Source organism: Musca autumnalis, unplaced genomic scaffold, assembly GCF_047663935.1.
Source record: "Musca autumnalis isolate F117 unplaced genomic scaffold, ASM4766393v1 scaffold_5, whole genome shotgun sequence".
NCBI lineage: Eukaryota > Metazoa > Arthropoda > Insecta > Diptera > Muscidae > Musca > Musca autumnalis.
Window position 1 is genome coordinate 92,982,561 of NW_027412088.1, and position 21,576 is coordinate 93,004,136.

At 36.0% G+C, this 21,576-nt stretch overlaps 1 protein-coding gene across 1 annotated transcript; it reads right to left on the minus strand.

The window, feature by feature from the left end:
* Positions 1–2,054: 2,054 nt before the first annotated feature.
* Positions 2,055–20,601, minus strand: LOC141406762 (uncharacterized). Its single transcript, XM_073992766.1, has 4 exons — positions 20,347–20,601; positions 2,600–2,700; positions 2,373–2,529; positions 2,055–2,303 (listed from the first exon to the last, which is right to left on the minus strand). Exons 1-4 carry the CDS (start codon positions 20,483–20,485, stop codon positions 2,164–2,166), a joined length of 537 nt encoding a protein of 178 aa, XP_073848867.1. The 5' UTR covers positions 20,486–20,601; the 3' UTR covers positions 2,055–2,163.
* Positions 20,602–21,576: the final 975 nt, after the last annotated feature.

The following is a 21,576-nucleotide window of genomic DNA, read 5'->3' on the forward strand; positions in this document are numbered from 1 at the left end:
ATGCCCCAAATAAATCAAAGAACACTCCATGAGCAACATGATACTAGTGTATGATTTTATGATATATCCACCAGAGGTCCGCAAAATGCCACTCGCTTTTAATGCATATTCGCTATTTCGTGCCTTTTTCATTGCTTGCTATTGCCATCTCTGTTTAATGCTAATGCGTGCTTTGCATTTTCTTTCATGAGAGTGTGCCAATGCCACACACACAACACACTAAAAGAGCTCGTTGTCTTTTTGTTGCACGTTGCATTACAAAAACCAGTATATATCTCTGGTCAACCTTACATGTTAATAAACATAAAAAATGAATGTTGAGACAATAAAAACAAATATTAATATTGGTGTTTATCGTATTATTAAAGAAACTCAAAGAAAAAGCGAAATTTGGCAAATGTATTCATTTATTGAAACAGAAGATGATACAATACTGTGTGGTGGTATGCAGTACTGTGCATACTGCATTTGCGAATCGTGTGAATACAAATGTAAAAGCAAGCAAGCAAGCACGCACTAAAGCAGTGAATCTTTTTTTGGGGTGAATCTGCTTTCGGCACAATCATATTTTTTTATGTTCAAGGCACTGCACTATTCGCTTTTGGGAAAAGGCATGAGAGTGTGCCTTTTATATGCATTTTGCGGATCTCTGATATCCACTGAATCCACCTAAAATTGATGCTAATATTTTAAAGCCTGAATTTCGGGGTTTTTAAAACCCCGCATGATTTTAGGTTTTTTGAGACCTATTTAATATTCGTTATTCCGTTTTCATAATATTCTCTTCATGGACTCTCACCCTCAAAAGGAATTTTCTACCATACAATCTTTAATCTTCATATTTACGCTTTGTTTTATTTTCCGAACATTTTCTTTGGGTTCTTGATATACTCACCAAGGGCATTTATCTCCAAAAGGATTTTTCGACCGCACTAAATCTTTCATGTATAGTTTTATTGCAAAGATGCTACAAACGGAAAAACAAATTTAGTATATCCTCCGGAGTATGGTGGAGGGTATAAAAACGAAGAGATCCAAAGAATCCAAAAGTTTTTCTTCTTGCATGAAGTCCATGATAAGTCCAAAATATAAGTTTTACATTAGAACCTTTGAATGATTGTTTGCTCAACTTTTATAGCTCTGTGTAATTAATTTCTATACAAAAAGGACGTTGAAATAATTTTGGTTAGAAAATTTGGATTTGGGGTGGACGGAAAGGATAGAAATTAAAATTGTCGAAAAGGTACTAAACTTTGGCAAATGCATGCTGTAACATGCTTCACTATGTCCACTAGGGTTATGACTTTTTGACCTTTTTTCTCAAAAATGATTTCCTGTAGCGAGAATGAATGAACTTTTGCCTATTTATGCCAAAAATAACATTCATTACATTTAATCATTAAAAAAGGTCACGCACAAACCACTCTGAAAAAAATGATTTTTTGGAAAATCCTATGAAATGAAAAAAAAAAATTCTCAAAAAAAATTTTTTCCCTGTTGCATGAATGAATGACCTTTGACCTATTAATAACCAAGATAACTTTTATTCCATTTAAATATTACAAAAAGGTCACGCAGAAACCACTTTAAATTTTTATGATATATGGAATAAAGTTATGTATGATATAAAATTATATATATGTTATGATATGGCGATAAAAATTGGTGGGAAACAAAAGCTTATGTCATTTTGGTTATGTCGTGTGGTTTTAAAGCTTTTTTTGAGTCATATATGTTCATAAAGTGACTCCAAAATTTTTTCAATAAAGCTCATATATGAAAACTTTGAAAGCTTTTTGTGCGTGAGCTTTTTTTTTGTCGAATCAACTTATAATTAAGATTTTATCTAATCTTAGGCAAAAGTTCATCAAAATATGATACAGGGATATGAGGTTGTAAAAAAGTCATAACCCTAATGTCCACCCAGTGAATCCTGGGATTGTTTCAGCAACTCATATATCCATTGGGATCTTGGTTGGGTATATAGCTGTCTGATAATGGCTTGTGGCTAAAATTTTTTTATAATCCTAACATGGTGCTAATGTTGTTACACATTTGTTTGGTGGAAATACTAAATTTAATTTTATTGAAATGGTTCATAAACGTTTAACATCACTTAGCTTTGCTTAAATATTTAAACTAGATTTCGCCCCCAGCTACACTTCATATGTGGCCACTGTAGGGTGTTTTATTAGCCGATTCATGATTGTTTGAACCACGTTGTTCTTCTGTCTCTTCTGATTCTGGTTCAGTTATCTTTTTGTAAAGCATGTACACAGGAGAGAAAATGATCACTTCAAAGGCTGAAACAAAAATAAGAAATTGTTTGAGAAGACCTACTTATTGTGTATTATTTTGTTTAAAAAACTCACCAATATAGACCAAGTTCCTCAAGAAATTCAAGAAAGCATCACCAGCTGGATCTTTGTAAATCAAACGAACAATAAATGTTATAATTGCTGCCATGATACCAAGTCCAATAGCTACATACATGGCATAAACATAAACGGCTAGCAATTTAATACGGGCCTATATAAAAAGTAGGATTAGGGTTTTTAATTTCCATGAATGGAAAATTTGTTTAAGTTTCACAAGTTACCTGATAAATACCAACAATCAGCATTGCATTAAGAATAAATGAAATCGCGCACAAAACACATCCAATAATTGTGGCTGCAAAGTAGGCGTTCTTTTCATCCTCTGTGGATGAGAGAAAAAGAAAATAGATAAATTAAATATATGTATGGAATAAATATGAATTATGCATCATAGCGTATACTTAATGACATTTATCATGCAAAGTGTTGAATCTAAAAAAATCAAAAAGTGTTCAGACCAGGGTTTCGGAGTCGGAAAATTTAATTTAATTTTTAAAGTTGTTTTACTACTTTGATCTTTAAGAACGGTTCCTAGAAAGTTCATATATTCGAGAAAGTTACTTACTGAGACCTTAGGAACAAGTTTAGTTTGCCAAACTTGTTATACCTTCGACCATAAATTATATTGAAACCAGATTTCAACCAATTCGGTTAGTTGATGTGGTTAAAATTTTAGAAATGCCGAAAATAGGGTGCGATTAATTTATTCGCTTTAATTCAAATCGAACTTATTAGCAAAACGTCCGCATTTTTTCGGAAAGGATATAGTAGAGCCGGCGTCGACTATATGATTCCCTACAACACTATTCATGTATATCCGCATTTATACGGAACCTCCAAGAACATTCAGACAAGAAGGCAAAGGACTTCGAAGCTTTGAATGTCTTTAATATTGGTCACAAAGCTGGGATATTCGTCATTACAATTAAAATAAAAAAGTGCAAAATGTTTTGGATTAGCGATCTCTGCGACATTGCCCTATTTTTTTTCATCTACGCCACCCCACTTTGCATCATTGTAAAGGTGAGATAATCTACTTCATTGAGATTATTTTTTTCAGTAATACCCCTAATAAGATGAGATAGATATATTCGCATATGAATAACAAGTGTAAAAATATCAGTCGGCTTTGCCGACCGAGATATTTCCTATCTATGGACAATATAGAATCCAATACCGGTTATGCAACCAAAATCCTTTTCCCTTATAATAATGTATGTATAGGAGGTTTTCAGATTTTGTGGTCCTTTTTGGACTTATGAACTTCAAAAGTGTTGTGGAAGAGGAACCTTAAGGAATATACCGGCGAAGTTCATTTTGAAAGTGGAGCTTATTTTGGGAGTCATTCCTTTCGATAGATATCGGTGCCTCCATTCAGTTCAGTTGGTCACCGCTTAACTTAGGTCTGTTGGACCACTGCGACTGGAAGTATGGACTTGAGCTTGAAAAACATAATATCCAAAGGATATTCGAACAGACTGTAAACACTTAAACATAAATGTTGAACTTTTGTGGGCTAGGTACCAGAGGTCCGCAAAATGCCTCTCGCTTTTAATGCATATTCGCCATTTCGTGCCTTTTTCAGTGCTTGCTATTGCCATCTCTGTTTAATGATAATGCGTGCTTTGCATTTTCTTTCATGAGAGTGTGACAATGCCACGCACACACAACACACTAAAAGAGCTCGTTGTCTTTTTTATTGCACGCTGCCTTCGGAAAAGCACGTTGCATTACAAAAGGCTGTATATATTTCTGGTTAACTTTACATGTTAATAAACATAAAAAATGAATGTTGAGACAATAAAAACAAATATTAATATTGATGTTTTTCGTATTATTTAAGAAACTCAAAGAAAAAGCGAAATTTGGCAAATGTATACATTTATTGAAACAGAAGATGATACAATACTATGTGGTAGTATGCAGTACTGTGCATACTGCATTTGCGAATCGTGTGAATACAAATGTAAAAGCAAGCATGCACGCACTAAAGCGAATCTTTTTTTGGGGTGAATCTGCTTTTGGCACAATCATATTTTTTATGTGCAAGGCACCGCACTATTCGCTTTTGGGCAAAGGCATGACAGTGTGAATTTTATATGCATTTTGCGGATCTCTGGTAGGTACCCTAAGGAGAAGACCATTTTCGAAGTCAAACTACATTTGGAGAAAATATTAGGACGATAGGAGATAACGCTTAAAATTTAGTACTTTTTGTAGTTTGGAACTTTTGTGAAGAGATGCCCCATGAAGTGGACCGATATGCCTCATCTTCGAACTTATACTAAGTTTGGTTAACGAAGGGGGTTTTTACAGCTTCCGGCCCATTTGCTCAGAAGTATGGACTTGCCCAGATAAAACTTGTACCGTCGTAATGGGGGTAGCGAATACATGTGGTTGCAAAAAAATCTAAGCGATTCGAGTCTTAAACTAAACTCTTCCGAAATTTTGTGTGATAGGCACCCGAAGGAGTGGACCGATAAAATAAATAGACTTATAGATACGGTGACCACTATATTTGGATGAAAATAGAGTACACATACGAGGGCTACTACATAAGTTTCTGGGCTAGGCAACAATGCCAGGCGCCACTTCCATTGAAAAGCTTAACTTTTCTAGCATAGAGTACTCAGTACGGTTTGACGTACCACGTATTGCGTTTTTACTGGGCTTGACGAATTAATTTCCACAAAAATATGGAATTTACTTGTAAACATTTTCATCCGACCATTTTTCACAATTTTCTACGTGATGACGACGCGATGAAACAACGTCCTATAGTCAGTAGTCACCAGGGTTTCGTAGTCTGAGTTGGAGACGAGCAATTAAGCTGTAGTCGGAGACTGAGTCGAAAAAATTACTTTGCTCCAACTCCGGGCAATAATTTTTTTCTACATTTATCATAAATTAAATTTCAAGAACTTTTTTGAGTTTCAACTTTAGCGTGAATTTGGAAGCTGGGTCGATTTCTTAATATACGATAAGAAATGTATAATATTTTAGAATATTTTTTTAGATCCCACACATTCTTGATCTAAAATATGATAAATGATATTACAAGAATATAATGATCTCAAGTTGCTCATATTCCTGAGCGAAAGCCTGCCCACTTCAGAACCTCTTAAACAGAGTTTCAAATTTCGGTTTTAAACAAAGAAGTTTTGTAGTTGTGTATTATATTCGACAAATGGTCTTTTCAAAGAACACCTCAGAAAAAGGCCAATATATAGGGAAAAATGGAAACTTGTGTATATTTTATTCATATTGAGTGCTATTAGGAATTACCCTCGGAGTCGACTCCGGAATCGAAACAAAAATGGCTCGACTCCGAAACCTTGGTAGTCACACATAAAAATTTTACTGTAAAGTAATTTGAGTTTATGTGAAATTGATTGTTGAGGAGCTCTATCCTATCCACTCTCTACCAAACACTCACACTATGAGTGCGTATAAGCCCGACACAAAACAGCAATCGACAGAACATGCATTCAAAAACCACGTTTTGGAGGTGTTTCAATAGGAGTGGAAAAAGTGCTTCAACAATTGGTTTGAGCGCGTGCAGAAGTGTTTAAATCAGTGATTTCAAACAACAGATTTCATTTAAACAACGACAAAATTGGGTTAATGTCTGATTTCATTGTATTACCTTATTCACATGTATTTCTAAAATAAATCAAAAATAGAGGACATAGAGTACACGTGATGAAAATAGAGGACAAATAGAGTACGCTGAAAAAATAGAGTACGGACACCTAAAATAGAGTACTGTCCTCTATAATAGAGTACGGTTGGTCACCGTACTTATAGATTATTTTCCTTACAGAGGTTTTTTAAGCCCCCCACCATAATATGGAGGGTATACACTATTTTCAGGTGTAATTCGAAAAATTTTAGTTGTAATTCGTAAAATTTCATTTGTAATTTGAGAATTCCATTTGTAATTTGAATTATTTCATTTGTTATTCGAATTATTTCATTTGTAATTCGTATTATACCATTTGTAATTTTAATTATTCCATTTGTAATTAAATTAAAAACGGGAAAAGGTAATGAAATCGGTTGAAAAATGGTTGAGCTATGCAATTTTTTGTGTTTCAACTTTTTGGTTTTTTATGCAAGTCCGCCTCTCCGTCCGTCTGTGGTAATCACTCAAGCATCCACAAAAATTGCGATAGGAAGATAGGAAATTTTGGAAATATAGGTTTTTTGTGTGGGGGCATGTAAAGTTCGACTATATCGGTCCATGTTTTCGTATATCCCCCATATAACGGTACCGTCCGATTTGAGATATTTTAACGTTTTTTGCTACATTCCTTGGTGAATGAGCTATAATTTGACATTTAGTGTTCTTAGAGGCCAAAAAACTTCGCCACCAAAAATTTTGGACATATGTCCGTGTTTTCGTATAGCCTCCATATAACGGTACCGCCCTATTTGAGATATTTTAACATTTTTAGCAACGTTTTCAGACCGAATTACCGTCAATAAAAACTTTGGTTTGCATATGCGGCTACGAGAGTTTTTGAATGTTTCTGTTGAATTCGCATTTAAACGAATTCGTCGGTCACATTTATTCTTGAGTTCAAGTCGTCATAAATTGGGGAAGAGTTCTTTGTCTCAATACAAAGAACTAATAGAACTGATGAGTCCAAGTGGCGTTGGACGAAACTAGTATTCTCTGCCTTTCCCTAAAGTAAACCAATTTTAGCTACCCCCACTTTAAAAATTTGTTGTTTTTATAGTGTTTTATTTAACTTGCTTTGGTGTCCGTTTAGTTCAAATCTGGTAACTAACTCATTTTTAATACAGTTTCAGTTGACCAATCGAGCTGAAACTTTGCACGCTTTTCACATTTGGATGACAATACATGAATATGAAACCAAATCCAATATGGGTCAATTTTTCCTATAGCCCCCATATAGCGGTACCACCCGATTTAGGTCAAATCTTACTTACTTACTTAGCTGGCTCATTACAGAACATTTGTTCTATAGGCCGAACTAAGAAAAGATCTCCATTCCTCTCTGTCTATTGCTTCTCTTTCTGGAATACCGCGCCTTGTCATCTCTTCATCCACTTGTTTGCGCCATTTATTCTTTGGCCTGTCAATTCTGCGTGCACCGCCAAGCGGCTCATATTTATACGCAGTTTTAGCGGTTCATCATCGCTCATTCTTATGATATGGCCTAGCCAACGCAATCGTTGCATCTCAATACGTTTAACTATATTGATGTCGTTGTATAGCAGATTGGTCTGTAGATCTTTCGAAGAATTTTTCTCTCAAACACAGCAAGCACGGCCTTATCTGCAGCGCAAGTACCCAGTCTTCGGAACCATACATCAGCACGGGTAGTATCAGTGTTCTGTAAATCGTTATTTTTGTTTGACGAGATGTGGCTTTGTTTTTAAACTGCTTATTTAAGCCAAAGTAGCATCTGTTAGCCAATACAATTCTTCTTTTTATTTCACAACAGTAGTGCGATTCTCTAACTCATTTTTTAAGTTACCGACAATTGTCGGTAAAATTAAAATGCTTATAAATTCGGTAATTAACGATATTTTTCGGTAAGTTAGCGACCAAAGGAAAGTAGTCGTAAAGTTCTACCGATAGCAACAGTGTCGTCAACTATTATTTGAACTTTTTATTCATAATTTTGCGTTTTAATTTTACCGACATTTGTCGGTAACTCAAAAAATGAGTTAGAGAATCGCACTACAGATGTCGTTAGTTGTGTTTACGTCGGTGCCGAGGTAGACGAAGTCTTTTACTACCTCAAAATTATAGGAACCAACGTCAACAGTTGGCTTGATCTCTATAGACGCATTGCGCGTCAACACCATCAACTTAGTCTTCCCGCCGTTTACCGCCAGCCCCACTTTAGCAGATTCTCCTTTGACCTTCATAAAGGTATCGGTTACTTCTTTTACTGATCTTCCCATGATGTCTATATCGTCAGCATAAGCAAGTAACATGTGGCTATTGGTGTAGATTGTGCCACTTCTTTTGACGTTTGCCTCTCGAATAACCTTTTCCAGCAGGATGTTGAAGAGATCACACGAGAGGCTGTCTCCTTGCCTGAAACCTCTTTTGGTACCAAATTCTTCGGAGAGGTTCTTTCCTATTTTCACTGAGGATCTCGTGTCAGTTAAAGTCATTTTACAAAGCCGAATGAGCTTTGCGGGAATACCAAATTCAGACATGGCCTGGAATACCTTTGAACGTAGTGGGCTGTCGAAGGCTGCTTTATAATCGACAAAAAGGTGGTAGGTGTCGATCTGCATCTCTTGGGTCTTCTCCAGGATTTGCCGCAGGGTAAATATCTGGTCAATGGTGGACTTGCCAGGTCTAAAGCCACATTGGTATGGCCCAATTATCTCGTTGACCATAGGCTTTAGTCGTTCGCACAATATCCCTGACACGATCTTGTAGGCAATAGGGAGTAGACTTATGCCCCTATAGTTAGAGCATACAGTCTTATCTCCCTTCTTGTGGACGGGGCACAGGATACTCCGGTTCCAATCGTCGGGTACTCGTTCTTCCTGCCAGATGGTGCTAACTAGCTGATGAATACACTTTATCAGCGTGTCGCCTCCGGTTTTGAACAGCTCGGCTGGCAAGCCATCGGCTCCTGCTGCCTTATTATTCTTCAGCCTGTTTATTGCTGTCTTTACCTCATCTTGGCTGGGCGGTATACATTCAATATCATCTTTTATGTGATTGGATCTGTGGTATCTTCGTCGTTTTCCCTGGATACCAACAGGTTTGAAAATGCTCTTTCCATACCCTGAGCACACTATCTGTATCAGTTACCAAATTACCTTGCTGGTCTCCACAGTAGGAGGTGTCTGTACCAAAGCCATCAGTTTTATGCTTCACTCTTTGGTAGAATTTTCGGATTTCATTCTGGCGATTTTTTCACACTCCCGCGTTTCCATCTCTCTCTTTTTCCTGCGGAAAAGACGTTTCTCCTCTCTCATTTTCTCCCGATATCTCTCTCGTGCGCTACGCGTTGCTACGGATTGTAAAGTAGCCCTATATGCCGCATTTTTCTCATTGGTAGCAGCACGACACTCCTGATCATACCATTTATTCCTTGGTGGAGGTCTCTGGTATCCAAGTATGGATTTTGCGGCTGTTTGCATGGAGTGGGCAATACTTTGCCATTACGCTGATATATTATCTGGATGAGGAGTGCTTTGATTAAGCAATTGGGCTAGTTGAGTAGAATATGCTGTGTTTATCTGTTGTGATTGCAGCTTACCGATGTCTAACTTTTGTGTTGTGTATGTTCGTACTTTGTTTGCTACGTTTAACCGCGTGCGTACCTTTGCTGCAACTCGGAACGGGCGCACAGTCAACACGCTCGATGAATGTCTTCCATCTATCACAGCGTGATCAATTTGATTTCCTCTTTTCTGATCTGGAGACAGCCAGGTGCCCTTATGGATGTCGAAATGTTTAAATCTGGTGCTGCTAACTACCATGTTTTTTGCCGCTGCGAAGTCTATCAGCCTCATGTCATAATCAGATGTTTCATTGTGGAGACTGAATTTCCCGACTGTTGGGCCAAAGATATTTTCCTTTCCAAGTTTGGCATTAAAATCGCCTAGAATGATTTTAATGCCATGGGCAGGACAACGGTCATATGTTTCTTCTAAGCGCTCATAAAATATATCTTTGGTCTGTTCGTCCTTGTCTTCAGTGGGAGCATGAGCGCAAATAAAGCTGATGTTGAAGAATTTTGCTTTTATTCGAATTGTAGCAAGTCTTTCATTCACGGGTGTGAAGCTGGGGACCAGGTGTTTTAACCTCCGACCAACTACAAATCCGCAACCAAAATCATGCTTTATGTCATGGTAGCTATAATACAGTGCGTCACCTTTAGGTGTTGTTGCGACGCCTTTCTCGTTCCATCGTATTTCCTTATGGCAGTAATGTCGTTCACCCTAATGTCCCCTACGTCACCCAAATCTAGCAAATCACTTTTAACGCAGTTGCTGTTGACCAATCGAACTAAAACTTTGCACACTTTTCAGATTTGGATAACAGTACATGAATATGGGCCCATTTTTTCCTACAGCCCCCATATAGCGGTACCACCCGATTTCAGGTATTTTGAGGATTTCATTTCATTTTTGCCCGAATTACATGTCATTTGGCATTTGGGATTTCCAATGATACGGACATTTCTCCACCAAAAATTGTGAACATAGGTCCAAGTTTTGGTATAGGCACCTTATAGCTGTACCATACGATTTCAAGCATTATGGGGATTTTATCTTCATTTTTGGGCCGAATTGGTTGTAGCTTGGTACAGAAACTTCCTCACTAAAAATGATGCACATAGGTACAGGTTTTGGTATAGCCCCCATATAGCGGTACCACCTGATTTCAAGTGTTTTAAGGATTTTATCTTCATTGTTAAACCGAATAGGCTTCAATTTGGCATTTGGGGTTCCCAATGGTACTGAAACTTCCCCACCAATAATTGTGGACATAGGTCCAGGTTTTGGTATATCCCCCATATAGCGGTACGGCTCGATTTCAAGTGTTTAAAGGATTTTTATCTTCATTTTTAGGCCGAATTGGCTGTAACTTGGCATTTGGAGTCCCCAATGGTACAGAAACTTCTCCACCAAAAATTGTTGGCATAGGTCCATGTTTTGGTATAGCCCCCATATAGTGGTACCACCCGATTTCAAGTGTTTTAAGGATTTTATCTTCATTTTTAGCCAGAATTGGCTGTAAATTGGCATTTGGGGTTCCCTATGGTACAGAAACTTCCCCACCAAAAATTATGGACATAAGTCCAGGTTTTGTTCGCAGTAGTCAAAAAATTGATTTACTAAAAGTTAAAAATAAAAAATAATTAAAACAAGTGAGCCAAGGCTATAGTCGGGTCGGGACCGACTGTGTGATACCCTACACCACTACCCCTGTTCATAAGCTTTTGACTAATAAAATTCAAAATATTATGAATGTCTACATTAACACAGGTCATTTTTTTTTTGAAACGCATTTAAGTGCATCGACAGTACAACCCAAATACAAAATGGAAAAGTGGGATGTATGCCAACCACCAATAGGCTTCTTTCTGTGTTAGACCCCCATCAACCCCCAAAATTTCGTGAGGATCCGATCAAAATTTCGTAGTGTGATTGCACAAAAATGGAAAAAGGAATGCATTACCGACTATTGCGATATCTCTGTTGTTTGACCACCTATGACAACCTACTTCACATCGTTGTAAAGGTGATATTTTCTACTTTCCTTGCCAGGTTTTGCTTTCGATATACCTCCTACAGAAGGGAGATATTAACTTTGAAATAAAACGTTGTCCTTTTTTCCAATTTTTTTTTGTCACATTCCGACCCCTGAATATTATTCGACCATCACCAAAATCAATAGGCTTCTTTCTCTGTAGGATCCCCATTAGCCCCCAAAATTTCGTGACGATCCGATTAAAATTGCGACCTGTAGCGTGATTACAAAAAAAATGAAAAAAATGGGATGTATTGCCGACTATTGTGATATCTCCGTTATGTGGCCACCTACGCCAACCTACTTTGCATCACTGTAAAGATGGGATTTTCTACTTTCATAGTCAGACTTTGTTTTTGGAAGATCCCCAACCGAAGCTGTGATTTTCGTCATTATTATTAAAATCGCAAAAATAAAAAGTTGGGTTCTATTAGCGGATATCTTCGTTGTTTGACCACATACGACAACCTACGTAACATCGTTGCAAAGGTGATATTTTCTACTTTCATTAGCAGGTTTTGCTTTTGATATACCCCTTTTAGAAACAGAGATATTTCCTTTGAAAAAAACGTTGACTTTTTCTCCAATTAAGTTTTTTGCCCATTCCGACCTCTGAATATTATTCGACCATCACTAAAATCAATAGGCTTCTTTCTCTGTAGGATCCCCATTAGCCCCCAAAATTTCGTGACGATCCGATTAAAATTGCGACCTGTAGCGTGATTACAAAAAAATGAAAAAATGGGATGTATTGCCGACTATTGTGATATCTCCGTTATGTGGCCACCTACGCCAACCTACTTTGCATCACTGTAAAGATGGGATTTTCTACTTTCATAGTCAGACTTTGTTTTTGGAAGATCCCCAACCGAAGCTGTGATATTCGTCATTATTATTAAAATCGCAAAAATAAAAAGTTGGGTTCTATTAGCGGCTATTGCGATATATTCGTTGTTTGATAACCTACGAGAACCTACTTTACATCATTAGAAAGGCGATATTTTCTACTTTCATGGCCAGGTTCTGCTTTTGGTATACCCCATATTGAAGCTGAGATATTCGCTTTGGAAAAAAACGTTGTCTTTTTCTCCAAATAAGTTTTTTGCCCATTACGACCCCTAAATATTATCCGACCATCACCAAAATCAATAGGCTTCTTCATCTGTGTGACCCCCATTAACCCTCAAAATTTCTTGACGATCCGATCAAAATTGAGACCTGTAGCGTGATTTCCAAAAAAGTGGAAAAATGGGATGTATTACCTACTATTGCGATATCTCCGTTATTTGGTCACCTACGCCGACCTAGTTTAGTTGCAAAATGAAAATTTGGGTTTTATTTGCGACTATTGTGATATCTTCGTTGCTTGATCATCTACGAGAACCTACTTTACATCATTAGAAAGGCGATATTTTTTACTTTTATTGTCAGGTTTTGCTTTTGGTATACCCCATACAGAAGCTGAGATATTCGCTTTGGAAAAAAACGTTGTCTTTTTATCCACATAAGTTTTTTGCCCATTCCGAAATGGGCAAATATTATCCGGCAAATATTATCCGACCATAACCAAAATCGATAGGCTTCTTCCCCTCCGGGACCCCCATCAACATCCAAAATTTCGTGACGATCCGATTAAAATTGCGACCTGTAGCGTGATTAAAAGGTTTAGATGGACAGACGGACAGACGGACGGACTGACGGACGGACACACATAGCCAGATCGACTCAGCTCGTCGAGACATTCATTTTGGTATATATAAGTATGGGTCTACGACCATTATTTCGATGCGTTACAAACTTTTTGGCCAAAACCAACTTATAACACCCTCCCCACATAGTGGTGTAGGGTATAAAAATTAAGTTTCAGTGTTTTGTTTATAAATGCACTTAAAACTAGAAAATAATTTGTAGCTTAGACTCAATAAATATATTTCTTCTCATGATGGAATCTCTCAAATAAAACGCTTTCATTTTAATTATAAATGGTAGCAAAACAAGTAAAAAAGTATCAGTCGGCTTTGCCGACAGAGATATACCCTCAGCCTGTGCAAATTGAAACACTTTTTTCACAAAAAAACTTATGTATTTAGGGGGTTTCAAAATTTTGGTCGTATGAACCAACAAAAATGTTGATTACGATTAAAGTTGCGGAAAAGGTAACATAGACCATGGGGTGCCATAGGGGGTTTTTACACCCTTCGGTCTGTTTTCTCAAGAAGTATGGACATGCCCCTGAAACAACTTTTACCATCGTAATTGAGGTAGCAAATGTAAGTTGCTTCAACAAAAATCAAAGTGATTCAATAGCAGGACTTAAAGTGAACTTATCCAAAATTTTCTGTGGGAGGTACGGGATGGGCTGGACAAATATAGTCCATATTCGAAACTGATCTATATCTGGTAGATATTATGAGAATTGGGTTTGTTTTTCAACTATCAGGCTATTTTTTAGGAAGTATGGACCTGCCCCTGAGGAAACATGTACCTTCGTATAGGGGACAGTGAATACAATATGTTAAAACAAAAACCAAGGCGATTCGAGAGCAGGACCTAAACTGAACTTTTCCGAAATTTTGTGTGGGAGGTACTCGAAGGAGTTTATCGATTGAGTCCATATTGGAACCTCATCTAAGTCTGGTAGAAATTTCATAATGTGCAAAGTATGGACCAAATCGGTTACTCCCTTCAAGAGTTATCGTACCCACACAAATTTTCCGAACATTTTCGAACTTTTGTGGGGGGTAACGGAAGGAGTGGACCCATATAATCCATCTTTGAACTTGAACTAAGTTTGGGCAAAATATTACGAAAGCCAAATTTTGCACCGAATCGGCAGATCCGTTCGAGAGTTATCTTGCGCTCCAACCACTACACACGGTGTCATAGGGTTTTTTCTAACTTTCAGGCTATTTTGTCAGGAAGTATGGACTTGCCCCTAATGAATATTACAGCGTCGTATAGAGGACAGCGAATACAACTTGGGTGAACAAAAATCAAAGCGATTCGAGACCAGGTCCTAAACTGAACTTTTCCGAAATTTTGTGTGGGAGGTACCCGAAGGAGTGGACCAATTGAGTCCATATTGGAACCTCATCTAAGTTTGGTAGAAATTACACGATGTGCAAAGTATGGTTATTCCCTGCAGGAGTTATCGTGCGCACAAATTTTGCGACAATTTTTGAACATATGTGTGGGGGAGGTACCTGAAGGAGTGGACCTACATATATGGTCCATCTTCGAACTTAAATCGAATCTGGACAAAATATTTCGATACCCAAAATTTGAATAGAATCGATTGATCCGTTCGAGAGTTATCGTGCGCACCAGCCTGCCAGACAGACAGACAGACAGACGGACGGACATTGCTAGATCTACTCAAAATTGTCTGAAACGGATATCGTACAAACATACTTGGGGTCTAAAACCATTATTTCGATGAGGCACATTTTTGGTCGTATCAAAGTGTAAATACGCTCTTTAGCCTAAAGGCTGAGGGTATATTGAGAGATTCCATCATGAGAAAGAATATATTTATTGAGGCTAAGCGACAAATTATTTCCTAGTTTTAAGTGCATTTCTAAATAAAACACTGAAACATAATTTTTTTATTTAAATTATTTTTTATTTAAATTTGAAAACAATAAATATGAGATTAAGCTGGGCTTACTTTAAAAATAATAAGTAAACACACATCTCAACAAAACTGTCAAAGTGAATCTAAAAATTTTTGAAAAAATTATTTCCTATTGCACGAATGAATGACAAAAGGTGTATTATTGACTATAATCACTTTATTCCATTTAAGTATTGAAAAGGGTTCCACACAAACCACTTTTAATCGATATGATATATGAAATAAATAAATAAAATTATTATTATAAAATCATCTGCTTATAGCGACTCCAAAAGTTTATCAAAAATGCTCATATAGAAAATTTGACTTTGTGAGTGAGCTTTTTTATCGAATCTTATTATATAAAAGAGCTTGGTGACAAGTGAGTGAGTGACTGGCATATCATCGCCCAGACGAAACCGCTGGAGCTAGATAATTGAAATTTTAACCGTGGGTTGCTGTTAGTGTGTAGAAGGGTACGAAAAGAACTAAAAGGTACTCAATATGGTACCCTTTGTATTCGGCAAACTGGAAGAGCTAGAATTAAATTTGGAATGAGGGTCACTGATGGAGAGGTAAAAAGATGTACAAAAGGGTTTTTGTAAATTCGACCTATAAGTGTACCAAAAAGTTACTAAATTTGGTACCAATTGCATATTTTGAACGGCTGTAGCTAGAATCTTGAAATTTGGAATGACAATCAAGGTTAGGAAGTGGTGTCGATATAAGGAAATGGTTTTGAAATTTCGTACTTATGTGTATGAAAAGTACTAAATGGTACTAAATTTGGTACAATTTGGATATGGGTGAACGAACACATAGGTCAGGAATCCCGAGGTTGCCGTCGAGTGTAGGATTCAGGTTGTTTTAAAATTTCTTATTTAAATAGGTACAATTTGGATTTGAGCGAAAGGATAGAGCTGGAATCCTGAAATTTGGAATTGAGATTACTGTTGGAGTGTAGGATTGAGATACGGGGGTAGTTTTCGAAGTTCTTACTTATGGGTACGTAAAGTACTAAAATTGGTACAATTTGGAATAGAGCGAAAGGATAGAGCTGGAATTCTGAAATTTTGAATTAAAATTGCTGTTGATGTGTAGGATTGAGGAAGTTTTGGAAATTCGTACTTATGGGTACGAAAAGTACAAAATTTGGTACATTTTGTGTTTGAGCGAACGGATAGAGCTGGAAACCTGAAATTTGGAATTAAAATTGCTGTTGAAGTTTAGGATTGAGGAAGTTTTGAAAATTTGTAATTATTATATTAATGAAAAGTACTAAATGTTATAAAATTTGGTACAATTTGGATTTGTGCGAATACATAGGTCAGGAATCCCGAGATATAGGAATCCCGATATTACCGTCGAAATAGGTACAATTTGGATTTGGCGAACGGATAGAGCTTGAATCCTGAAATTTTGAATTAAAATTACCGTTGGAGTGTAGGACTGAGGAAGTGTTTGAAATTCATACTTATTGGTACGAAAAATATTACATTTGGTACAATTTGTATTTGAGCCAACGGATAGAGTTGGAAACCTGCAATTTGGAGTTAAAACAATTTGGATTTGGGTGAACGGATAGCGCTGAAATTTGTAATAAAAATTGAAGTGAAGGATTGAAGGTGGTTTTAGGAAATCGTACTTATGGGTACGAAGAATGGTAAATGGTACAAAGTTTGCTACAATTTGATATTGGACGAACGGATAGAGCTGGAATCCTGAGATTAAGAACTAAGATTACTGTTAATATTTGGTGTTATTGTCAGTGTAGGGTTGATATGTGTTGTCGAAATACGTACCATAAGTATACCAAAATTACTAATGGTACTCTATTTGTTATTGGGTATAGGGACAGAGCTGGTGTGTAACATTGGTATATGGGGTTGGTTTAAGGAATACGTACCATAAATTTATGAAAAGTACGGTATTAATTTGGTGTCGGTCTAATATGGTGTAGGAACAGAGCTGGAATTCTAAAATTTGTTTTTAGAGTCATTGTTGGTATGTGGGGTTATGGAAATGCATACTATGAGAAGTACTAAATGGTACAGACATTGGTACAATTTGTTATTGCGTAAAGCGGTTAGCAGAAATTTTGATATATTGGGAGGAGGTTTCGGAAATTCGTACTTATATATTTATATGTAAAGCATAGCCGACCAAGAAGAGCGAGCGCTTAAATTGTTTATGTGTGGGTAAAATTACACTGACAGAACAGAACAGGGTGATGATTTTCATATTGAGTATGGAATGAAAAACACAAGAAAAAAGTTGTCTCGGCGTGTTAGCGTTCAGAGCCAAACAGGGTGGTGTGTGTGTAGAAAAAAAAAATGATCCTCGCCTAAAAAGGCAAAATTTTCAAATAGAAAAAATATATTGTTGGCGCGTTCGCTTTGTATGACTAAAATTAAAAATAATATACAGTGAATCAGAAAAGTATCCACTTCAGTTTCTTTTATTAAAACTGCGATGGCTAAGAGCAATGGTTTGCTTTCATGCACGCCAGCGTTGATTGTCAACCCTCACGCATTCTTACGCTCTTCGAATCAGTTGCTGCTGAGAAGCCGAAGAATGAACACACATATGGGGTGTGCGCGTGATTTTCTTGTGTACACACAACGAAATCTACAATTATTTTTCAGGGAATTAATTATGTTGTTACAAATGTATATAAAAACATAATAAAATTTTTGTTATTTTACAAAAAGTGTTACACGTTTTAAGAAAACATTTTTTCGCATATTATCATAAATTAAATACGCATAATGTTATGGAAAAATGATATTATGATGAAAAAAATACAAGAGTTTAAATATATTTTTTTAATTTTTCTCTAAGCAATATAAACATGTGTTTAAAATAATATTATTATTTTCTTATTTAATTTTTTAAATGCACAAAGCATACAATAACATGTACATGTTTACGGATCATTAAGGCAGCAACCACAAAATGCTTGCACTTAATTCCTTTCAGTGCATTTTCATTCTCTCTCTCACTCATACTCTCAATTTAATTTTGCCCATCTATGGCTAAGAGTTAATTAATGATAGCGATTTCGTTCTTTTTTATATTTTTACATTAGGGTCTTAACTTAAATATAAAAAAAATAAAATTAACGAAATTCGGGTAAATTTAGATAAAAAAAATAAAAATTGTTAAACAACATCGATTTCTACCTCACAGTGAAAATTATCCACTCTAAAAGTTTTACGAAGCCAAAAGGAAATGCTTAGACGAGGCATTCTGCGTCATTAAAAATATTAATACAAAACAAAAAATCATTTTCAAATTCTTCCCTCCACATATTTGCTGTACAACTGCAAAATCTTTTCAGTATACCCAAAAAAAAAAAAAAACAAATAAAGCGGCATCAACCTGCTTGCATGACATTCAGTACAAGACTGAAGTAAAAAAATCAAAACATTTGCTCTCTTACTTTGCGTTCGGGTCGCGTGTGTGTGATTTGCCGATAAACTTCGTAACCATATCAATACCAACGAACGGATTTGATGTAAAGTACTATAATTGGTTTCAGAGGAACTGATTGAATTGGAAAAGAGAATCACGGTTGGTATAAAAAGGTAGTTTCTTGGCCGGTTCGCCATCTGTCGACCAGATTAGGAGAAAAAAGTATAAAAATCTAATATTTTCAAATGCTGTTTTTTATTTTCGCATTTAAGAAACGTTCATAGACGTTTCGTATGTTCCAGAAAGTTGTTTGCTGATGCCTTTGCTACATTATTGTGGTTTATTTTTTGTCTTGAATTTTAAACGGTTTAGTATCTATAGAGCGGAAACCGAGAAAGAAAGGATAAATACCGCATTTGTTTTGCTATTTTGGTCATTAAAAACCGTTGATACAGAGTTCGTATGTTCTAGTTCTAGTTGTTTATTGAGATCTAAGGAAAATTTTTCTAGTTGTTTGTTCACTTCAATTGTGATCGGTTCGATATCTACAGACTAAAGTCCGAGAAAAAATTATAATGGAAATTCGATCTTGACGATTTTGACCTTGAAGATTAGGTTGAATGGATTTTACATGTTCACAATTATTATTCTTTAGGACGAGAGTTACAACTTTGTTTGCACGAGTAAACCCAAATTCTTAGCGATTTAGATGATATGTGCCTGACAAAAGGGATCGTTTTCCCTTTTGACATCAAAACCTCAGGTCTTTGGGGGCCCATAACTGCGAAAGTTGAAGTGATAGGGAAAAACGCCGGGACACGTGTCTTTTTATTTTCGGTCCTCTATTACGCTGTGGTGTCAGAATATGGTTAATAAATTACAAACCGTGTAATATAAGAAGTTTTTTTTAGAAAATGTGTACAATCCTGAAATTTGGTATGAGGATAGGTGAGGGCTGAAATCGTATTGAAATGACCTACTACAAAGCTACGAAAAAGTTATAAATGGTGCTAAAAGTTGGTCTTGGGTGTATTTTTTTAGAAGAATGTCTCGCTGTTGATGTGTAGGGGTGAGATACGGCTGATTTTTTGATAATCGAACTAAAGTGGTACGAATATTAATTAAAATTGGTATTAGTGCAACAAAAATTTCAGTGTTCACAATTTCCACATAAAATATTGTTAATTTGTCTTTTATATTCTTTCCGCATACGAAGTAGCAGGCTCTTTGCTAGTCAACGTTTAATTAAAATTTTATCTTATTTTAGGTAAAAACTCATCAAAATCTTATACAGGGATACGCGGTTGTAAAAAAGTCATAACCCTAGTGGGTCCAGAATTGTTATTTGGATGTATTAGAAACTTTTGAGTCAAAACCACAAACATTGGCATAAAAGGTGTAAAGTTGTGAGTACATTCTTGATTCACTTTCATTTCTTTCAAAATAATTAAAAATATATCTTTATAGCTTTGGTGGCGTATGTATACGATTATTATTTATACGCACACATGTCCTATCTACATTTTATTGTTTTGTTTTAAATTTCACATATTATTGTTTAGTTTTTTTTTTTTACCACAGTTAATAAATTAAAACACCAATTTTAGACATTTTTTTCAGAATAATCAAGTTTTTTTTTACATATTAATTCACATTTGTATTTAATTGAATTAAATTACCACTCCAATTATTTTCTTCGGCATATTTGTCGTCAATAACACAAGCGAATGCCACCAAGGATAAGAATACCAGCAGGGCTATCACAGCATTAACCCAACCAATTATTAAACTCCAAGTGCGAATATTACAACAACTCATTGTTACTTTTTTAAATGGATATTTAAGGAATTTTTAGTTATTCTCGTTATATTCCGTTTGACAGGTAACGACCGCGGTTGCTAACAACAACCTGAAGAGTTAGATCTTCTTTGGCTAACTGAAGCTGATGTCAAGGAATTCAAAACACTTAGCAAGGCAGAGCAGAACGAAAATAGAAACTCATGTCGTGCTACTAATCGTTATCTTCTTCGTTTTACAGCAAAAAGTACAATGCTCTTGGGAGGATAAGCTTATGGTAACATAAGCGAAACCACACACAAGGTAATAACATGGTTAATTAAAAGAAACGCCCAAATATACTAGAATGGGGCAATTAAGTTGCTATTTTTCGCATAAAGTCATGCTAAGAGGCAATAATTGAACTGTTGCTTGTAATTTAAAATGTGTACATACGTTAAGGTATAACAGGTTCTTCATTATATTTATGGATCCTTAAAAACGTGAAAAAGCCCTACCTGGACTTGGATTTCATCTACTGTGAAATGTAAAACATAAACCTTAAATAAATAATTCACTTGACAAATTTGTATTTAAGACATAACATTTTAAGGAAACTAGAATTGTTCTCCAGAGTCTTTGATGTGGGATCGAATACGAATTGTAACAATTTTTAAATGTAATATTAAGCAAAAAGACGGCTTAAATTAGTCAAGTTGTTTAAAATTACTAGAACAAGGTCATGGGGGCGTATGACTAGCGTCACTATTCATACGTCACAGTGCCTCTAATAAATCCCAAATGTGCAACATCACGTACTATCCAATTCAAAGCAGTTTCTACTTCCTTCCTTTTTATGTAAGTTCAAAAATAATAATTCAGCTTGCGAATTTAGTTTGACCTTTTTCTTTTTTTCTTCATGTATGTATGTAGTTGTGTTACACTATTAATGGCGATTAGTTAATGTGACCTGACCTACACGCATATACATACCTACATATGTGTGTTAAAAACCACAACACATTTTTGTCTAACCCAGTCAAGGTTAAGGTGTGACAAGTGAAACCAAATGACATCATTATCAACAACATCAAAAGGAAATTTAAAGTAAAATTCAACAGTACGAGTATCCT

Excerpts from the sequence above, each read along its gene's own strand:
- LOC141406762 (XM_073992766.1), bottom strand. The coding sequence starts at position 20,485 with ATGAGTTGTTGTAATATTCGCACTTGGAGTTTAATAATTGGTTGGGTT. Across the intron at positions 2,701-20,346 it reads CGAAGAAAATAATTGGAGTG|AGGATGAAAAGAACGCCTAC; the intron begins GTAATTTAATTC and ends TCTCATCCACAG. Across the intron at positions 2,530-2,599 it reads TGATTGTTGGTATTTATCAG|GCCCGTATTAAATTGCTAGC; the intron begins GTAACTTGTGAA and ends CTTTTTATATAG.